The 8,565-nt window shown below is 39.9% G+C and overlaps 1 protein-coding gene across 2 annotated transcripts; it reads left to right on the forward strand.

Moving 5' to 3' along the window:
• Positions 6,128–8,321, forward strand: LOC8055701. Of its 2 annotated transcripts, none has more exons than XM_021447079.1 (4): positions 6,128–6,278; positions 6,381–6,434; positions 6,550–6,625; positions 8,030–8,321. In XM_021447079.1, the coding sequence occupies exons 1-4, from the start codon at positions 6,187–6,189 to the stop codon at positions 8,261–8,263; spliced, it is 456 nt and encodes a 151-aa protein (XP_021302754.1). In that variant the 5' UTR covers positions 6,128–6,186; the 3' UTR covers positions 8,264–8,321. The 2 variants fall into 2 exon arrangements, with proteins under 2 accessions (XP_021302754.1, XP_021302755.1); XM_021447080.1 differs by having other exon boundaries at positions 6,550–6,601.

The raw sequence follows: 8,565 nt of genomic DNA on the forward strand, positions 1-8,565 counted from the left end.
GGCTATGTGACCATAGGAGCAAAGGCTGGTGGCTGAGGAGAGGAGAATCGGCGGTGAGCTCAAAGAGAGAAAGCGAGTCACAGCGGCGTTGTGCTCGTGGATGACGATGGTCGAGCTAAAGAAGGTGATGACCAAGCTGCCAAGCAGCTGTGTCGACCACGGTGGCGAAGGCAGACAGAAGTTGGCCAGCGGCCATTGGCTGAGCTCCTGTAGCACATCCCTATCCGCTTTCCGTTTTTTTCAAAATTAAACCAAAATTTAGAATACAACTTGAAATTTGACCAAAATATGGTTTGTTCAAAATTAAAAGCTCTACAAATCATCTTTAAGGAACCATAGCTGATTTGCAATGGAAAAGGGTGAATTTGAATGAAACAGCATGGGGATTCAAATTCCAATTTGGGGGAAAACTCAATTTGAATTGGGACTCTTCTGAATTTCCAAAATTATTTTCAATTTTGCTCAACAACTTGAAAAATTCCAAAAATAAAAGTTGTTCATTTTGAAAAGTTATACAACTTTACTTTTTACCATATTTCAAAATTCCAAACAGATTTTGTAATGCAAGTTTAAAATCAAAGGGGGGTAATTTTTGGAAATCTGTATTTTCAAAATTACTTTGAATTTTACATTGAAACTTTAAAACCTCAAAACACCAAAGTTGTACATCTCAACTAGATCTACATCTTAGCTTTTCGGCTCAACCCTAAATTTAGCTTAGATTTTGAATTGCACAAAAAAAGGGGTAATTCTAGGGTTTAAATTAGGGTTTTACTCATCATGTGAATACTTAATTTTCATCCTACCTTAATTAGGGATCACTTAACCATCACAGGTATCATTCCAAAAGTTAAAACACACACTAACCACTTAAGCACAACAAACTAAAATAATAAACTTATTTTAGTTGATGCATCTTAGTGTACTAAACATGCATACTTTGCACTGCATATGATGACATGGCAGGTTTTAGTATCCATAACATCAAAGATGTTACATGCCGTCATTATCGATTTATATCTGATCTTGTAAGGCCGCATCATTTGATCTCTTGCTAGATTTGTAAGTGTCGTCATTACTGATTCTATTGGGTTTAGTAATGCAGCATCTTATAATCTCTTGCAAGATTTAGTAGAATGACCAGTTAAACTAAGATTAAGGCACATCGATTTAAATTGTATGAATCTATCGTCTTGCTGTTCATCTCGTTTATTTTGTTTCTGATGTCAGATTGGCTTATCGGCTGATTATATCTTAATCCTAGTCTAACATAGTGTGTTTTCAATTCTTTGTTTAACTATAAATAGATCTATCGGCCTGCAACCTTTAATTTATCGCCCCTGCTGCTAACGATGTCTCAGTTTGATCCAATTAGTGGTGACGGTAGATTTGATCCAATTAGTGGTGACGGTAGATTTGATCCAACTAGTCATCTATTACTTAGTTAATATCTTTATATGAATATGCATTGCCGTCATTGGTTCACTAGCCAAGGTATTTGCTCAACTTGCTCTATTTTATCATATCATTGCATTTCGGCTTCATAGCTACGTCATTCCCCCGCGGCTCGCGTTTTTCTTGCTTCGGCTTTCTAGCCAATGACCCATAGAACTATTCGAATCATCAGCCGACATGTTTCACCTTAAATTACTGATTATCTTTTCCCTTATCAGTTATAGGTCAAACTAATTGACACACCTTAGATCCCAAAATCCACATACACTGAAGCCAACCAGATCTTCCAAGCTTGTTGTGTGTCTTGTGTGGTGACCAAATTTTTGCGTGGACACAGTTAGTCTATTTTTGTGCGCTTCATCGTCATCAAGCATATTATAGTCTCGCCTCCCTTCCCCTAGTAGCTGCACCTCTCAGCTCTGTCATCAATTCCAGGTGGCACACCTACAAGTGAAGAGCACAATCTTGGCCAATAACAGAGGCCACTGTCGTCAGCCATAGATTCCAGCGGCAACCAACACCTTTTGTCCAAGCACATTATACTTAATAAATGTATCTGAAGAGGCCTGTTTAGAACTTTTTAAAAGCGGATTATCAGGTGCTAGATCGCGATAATCGCACCAAAGTCATTGCAGCCGCTGCGATTTTCTTTCACCGCCTCAGTCCACGTCCGCAGCTCTCCCACCGCTGATGGCGTACCGCACCGCATGGTGGGCATAAGGCGAACCAAATGGGGTCAAACAATCGTTAGGGTTGTTCGGTTGTTCCTATTAAATCATCTTGAAATTATATGGAACAACACCATTGATTGGAAAATGAAACAAAAAACGTTACACAACACCTTCGAAAAAAAACTTTACACATCAAATGTACAACTGCCTTACACATTACTCAAAAAGAATTCCTCATCCTTCTTTCAAAAAACGCCTCAAAAAGAATTGCCAAGTAATTTTTTTTGTGAGGACTAATGAACATTGAGTCTATGTCTATCCCTCACCTACTCTCTCTTTCAATAAACGTCTGCCATCAAAAAAATACTTGCATATTTCCAATAGCACATCCCTCCAAAATACAAATTTCTACTCCCTCCATCCAAATTGTAAGTTATTTCAAGAATCTTGGAAAATCAAAAGATCTCAAGTTTGACCAAGTTTATATAATAAAATAATAATATTTATGTTATCAACTAAGTATCATTAGATAATTCATTAATTATATTTTTATAGTATACCTATTTGATGTTATAAATATTTATAATTTTTTCTATAATTTTAGTCAAATTTAAGATATTTTAACTTTTTAAGATTTTTATAATGACTAATATTTTGGAATGGAGGGAGTACTAATCATGTAGGATTTCAAGTATGTAGGATTTCAAATGATAAGGCACTCCGATCCGATTATGTACTCCACTACTACAGTCTAGCTGTTGTAGTAATTAATCTGTGTTCCAAAGAAGATGCACTACTAGGCGAGTCTAGCTGTTCTAGTAATTAATCTTAATGATGTTCAAATTTGAAGCAGAAGTAGAATCTCAAGGACAGCAAACGAACAGAACAGGTTTCAAAAGAGTTGCGGAATGAATTCGATTCACTGCCCTACTTTTCCTGTGCGGCGTACTCGTAGTACGTACGTACGGTCAGTGTCTTGTTTCTCAAGAACAGTAGAGCAACAAAAAGACACCACAACACCCCATTAACGGCCACATGCTGTGGTACTGTGAGTGAGGGCTTGTTTAGATCCAAAAACTTTTTGGATTTTGACACTGTAGCACTTTCGTTTTTATTTGACAAACATTGTCCAATTATAGAGTAACTAGGCTTAAAAGATTCGTCTCGCGATTTACAGACAAACTGTGTAATTAGTTTTTATTTTTATCTATATTTAATGCTTCATGCATGTGCCATAAGATTCGATGTGATGGAGAATTTCGTAAAGTTTTGAGTTTTTGGGTGTATCTAAACAAGGTTGAGGCAGCTGAGCATTTGCAGTTTGCAGTGCGGTGGAATCGTCCGCAGCAGCATTATCCATGGATCCTCACTTGTCAGCAGCAGCATCATAGCTCCCCAATTAATTCCCGGAGTAAAGGAGGGACGAGAGCACGAACGAGGGCCGTGCGAATCGCAAATCACTGCATCCGGACCAAGAGGAATCATCCAAACAAAAGACGAGAACATGTAGAGACATCTATCTGAGCGCAGCGGCGTAGTACCCCCTCCATTCGGCCATGCATTCATCATCATCTGCATTCTGCAGGCAAGGCCAATTTTCACAGCACATGGAGATAGAACAACCACTGTGAGAGTCAGTGAGTGTGAGCTTCCTGAAAACGCAAAATGATTCAAACAAGCACATGCTACATACATGTCTTCTGTGCTCTGGCTGCCAATGTTCTATGCCTGTGCCCTACACACATTTATTTGACTCATCAGATCAGGGTTAAGGGACTCAGCTCAGGACCATGTGTAAGCTCAAATACTGTGCAAGCTACGGTACAGTACTCATTCATCTTCAGCTGACGCTCTCGGATGGTATCACTATCACTGTGCCATCACCACAGTGTGGTACAGTACTATGAAAATTGAGAGCTCAGCTATTGCTCAATGCCAGTGAGCAAAAAGATATATATACTCCTCTACGTCTGCAATTCAGAAATTTAAAACAAATGAAGCTGTCCCCAGTCCCCACAGTGTGGCTCTTGAGTGGCAGGAGGTGGGTTAATCAGCAGTAGAGTGTTAAATCACTGATTAAAGAATCAGCTGTAGGAAATGTCCAACCAGTGAAAACCCCCAGCAGTGCCGGGACTTGAAAATACTATGCCTTACGAAATATGTTAAATCACTATGCAAACTTGAATGAAACATTCACAAACAGTTCCACCATCTCTCCTGATGAATACTGTAGTTTTGCTGCTGATGCACATACAGCTGCCGATTGTCTCCTGATGCACATACAATTCCCTGCTTGTGCACAGCACAAGGCATACCAAGGACTACAACAACAGTATATAGACTTTGCAACAACCAATACCACCAGTTGGTGAAAAAAGAAATCCTGGACGAACGAAATAGTGCCTCTGGGGCCTGCAAACAAACGTTCGTCAGCCTCTGAAAGCTGAATGCCCCAGTTCTCTTCGTTATTCTTCGCAGTTCCCAACATGGAAATCACTGCCATGCATAGGCTCAGCCCCTCTCAAGTCTGATCGATGCCTGCTGCTGCATCAAATCAAATGAAATCGTATAACTACTCCTCCTACCATGCAGTGCACTGGCTGCCAACTTCATTCCAAGTAGGAAGTCTGCATTTTTCTCTGGATAGGTATAAGAGAGAGACCGGCCTGTGTCCTGGTTCTAAGGGACACGTATATTTAAGTTGCTGAGATGGATAGGTAAGAGATGGTACTACAGTCATGGGGGACAGCAGGAATTGAAAGCTTAAGGAGTATCATTACTGATGAAGCCTGAAAGGACTACAGAGCCTTCATTGGCATGCATGACATAATTGTGTTCTCAGAATTCTGCTATCATCATGTCATGCATGGCAACAATGGCAAAGGTAAATAAGTGAATAATAGTAATTCAAGTCATGGTTATGTAGTCAGGTCACTTGTGAAGATTAATCCGGACCAAGAGCATCAGGGTGCTTAGAAACCATTGAATTTTAAACAAGGACCATCCAATGGGACCAAGCCTGATGCGCCTGCTAAGATCACTTGACACTTGACAGAATGGATTCTTGCAGGAGTGCCTTCGCCGAAGGAATTAAAACCCTGCTCACTGAACTCGTGGAATGGATGCAGAGAATTTCCGGCTGCAGTAGGTTTGTTTTTCCCTAGGCACTACAGTTTATTAACATGCTCAAATACTCCTCTTGAAATCTAGAAATAAAATTACATGACGAATGCTCGAGAATATGACATGATGTTAGTGCAGAAAGGATTGAAGATCTGCAAAAGGAATCATCCCTGCATTTGGAACTTCCAGTACCTACCAGGATACAAGACAAGATGAAGTTGACAGCAGTAGATTATTTCTAATGAGTTTTTCTTTCAAGGTCTTCGATGTAACCTGTAACTTGTCAGCGAAGTCCGATTATCGGTGTCAGAAAACTCATTGAAGGGCATTTCCTTTTTTTTTTTGAGAGAGAGGAACTGAAGGTCATTTTCATGTGCCAAGTGTATGACCAGGTGATAATAATAAGCCCAAAAAAGCAAACAAAAAGAATAAGGAATAGGTCTAATTTTCTACCTTGCCCATTATAATTCAGCCTGCTTAAACGTACCCAGTAAGGCCCAACAACAATATTATCATGCCCCTATGCAGCGTCCATATTTCAGTGGGCCTGCAAACACTGAACTAGCTTCCATGAGAAATATAGCCCAGCACGAGCAAATTTATTTTATTTTGTTTTTCTTTACTAAGACCTTGTTTAGTTCCAATTTTTTTTACAAAATAAACACCGTAGTATTTTCGTATGTATTTAATAAATATTGTTTAAATATAAACGTCTCGCAAAATTATAGGCAAACTGTGCAATTAATTAATTTTTTTTTATATTTAATATTTTATATATGTATCGCAAGATTCGATGCGACGAGAAATCTGCAAAATTTTGTAAAGTTTTTGGAACTAAAAAGAGTCAAACAGCTGAGAGCCTGAGACACTGCCTATGCCAACACAAGAGCCGCTTCGACGCGACCCTGAGCGTTTCCTGACAGCGTCGACGCCAGCCATGGCGGCGCCACAGTCCTCCACCGGTTCGCTGGTTCCGCCACTCCGCCGCCGCCCGCGCCGCCTCGTCTTCGACCGCCGCTACGGCTGGATGTAAGAGACACCCGACCCCCAGCCAGCTCCCCCATCTCTGTCTCGCTCGGTCGGCGCCGAGACCCTGTTTCCGTGTGCTCTGACGCTCCTTCCCTCCCGCAGCTTCGACGAGTGGACGGACCCCGCCGACCAAGCCCTCTCCGGCGGCCGCGGAATGTTAGTGCTTCCACTCCCGCGTTCCGTGGATGCTGCTGGGTTTCCTCAGAATTCCTTCTTTTCCCCAATTTTACCAGCCTCAGCTCTCGTTCATACCTGCCTTGTCGCTTCTCAGGTTCTGTGCGGTGACGATGGCGCGCTCGCTGGTGGACGCTGCGGCGTCCTCGGTAATCTCATCTCCTTGCTGGCAAGTTAGGATATGTGCTGAATTTTGTCATCTTCGCTGGATTAAATTAGATTGTTGGGAAAGGGGGCGTGCGTGCTAGGATGCATTGGAGAAATCTAGGCCTTGTTTAGTTCACCCCCAAAATTCCAAAAAAAAAATTAAGATTCTCCGTCACATCAAATCTTTAAATGCGTGCATGAAGTATTAAATATAGATAAAAAATAACTAATTACACAGTTTGCCTATAATTTGTGAGACAAATTTTTTGAACCTAGTTAGTCTACGATTAGACAATAATTATCAAATACAAACGCAAGAGTCAAACCCAAAATTTTTCACCAACTAAACAAGGCCCTAGGCGATAATAGAGTGGCATGCTAGCATCACTTTGTTCTTTTTACGGATTTGCAGTGACAATACAAGTTCTGGATTCTGAGTTCTGAATTCTACAATGGACTTATCATTATTCCCCAGGTTCACTATGCTTTCACAGCATTAGTTTATGGTCGCATCTTTAACGTTTGGGGTTTATGACAAGTACAAGCTGGGCAACATTATCGGCACGTGATTAAATTCCGGGAATTTGTTTGTTGGGTGGAGATTTCTTTTCTAGATTGCAAAAATATGATGAGGCAACCAATTTGAGGTCTAATATGAGATATATGTTTTTTTTCTGAAAGTTATCCATTAGAGAATTTTTCTTCATGTGATTGGCATTTATCTTTTCCTAACATTACTAATCTCGCAAGGCTTCTGTGTCATCCAGGAAACTCGGAATCACTATGTATTCAATTTGGATAACATTCTGAAAAATTTGAACAGTTCTATTCTGAGATCATTGATCTACTATGAACCTTTACTTACCTTAGATGAATTATTACTGTGGTGGATTGTTAATCTTTGAAAACTGCTAAATGTGTATTGGACTACATGTACCACACTGTAACTTAAGTGCCCTATTGATTTCCTACGAAATTTGATACATTGATCTCCTAAGTAGAAGTACTAGGGAACATTTTCTTTGAGGACTTAACTCTGGACTCTGTTCCTATTCAACTGTTCATGTTTTAGCAATTTATATTTGGTGGGTGTTCATGTGGTAGATATGAAGCCATGCATATCCATGAGTTTATCTGAACTTACCAGTTGAACTGAATATGATCCACTTTTATGTCGACTGTTCAACTGTGCTTGTAGATTAGTCATGTCAGTCAATAATGCCTATAGATGATGTTATCCTTATAGTTTTCCTTTATTCCAATTGATGATTATATCCACTCTAGTACTACACATCTGTTATTATGGTTACTTGAATACGCGAAGCATGCAGGTTATCTCCTAGTCATAAAGAGAGAAATGGAAAAACCTTTGATTTGGCTATTAATAGAACATCATCCTGATATCTAACAGCTCGTTTGTTCCATCACAGATTAACTATGCTGCCAGTTCGATCAGCAGAGTTCTTGAACACCCCAAAAGACTGCCTCTACCAGCACATATATCTACCCTAGCATTCCGCAAGAAGCAGCAAGCCTGGTTTCGTGAACTTGAATGCTCTGGAGTCGTAGCTGATCTTAAGTTAGTACACTGTTGTACTCATTCTGTACTGGAATGTACAGCAACTGATTGCCTCTGTTTAACAAAGAAGCATGGTCATCTGTAAGCAATGCATCAGAAAATTATAAGACACTTATCCTTAGAAAAAGCTGATTTGTTATCTATATCTTGTTTCTACTCTAATGCGGTAAATGATGACGCAGCTGTTTACTGGGGTGCTAGTCATGAACTCATGACAGTACTGAATGACAAGCTGAATCAATGTAGCAAATGAAAAGGATAGTGCCCAACTATGACTTTTATAATGTTCTTACACTTCGAATAGAATTTTATTTTACCAAGGGATTAGAGTCTTAAAAAGCTGCCACTTACATTTTTTTTTGAAGCTATAATTTCTAGAAACCCCTT

Source organism: Sorghum bicolor, chromosome 9 (assembly GCF_000003195.3).
Source record: "Sorghum bicolor cultivar BTx623 chromosome 9, Sorghum_bicolor_NCBIv3, whole genome shotgun sequence".
NCBI lineage: Eukaryota > Viridiplantae > Streptophyta > Magnoliopsida > Poales > Poaceae > Sorghum > Sorghum bicolor.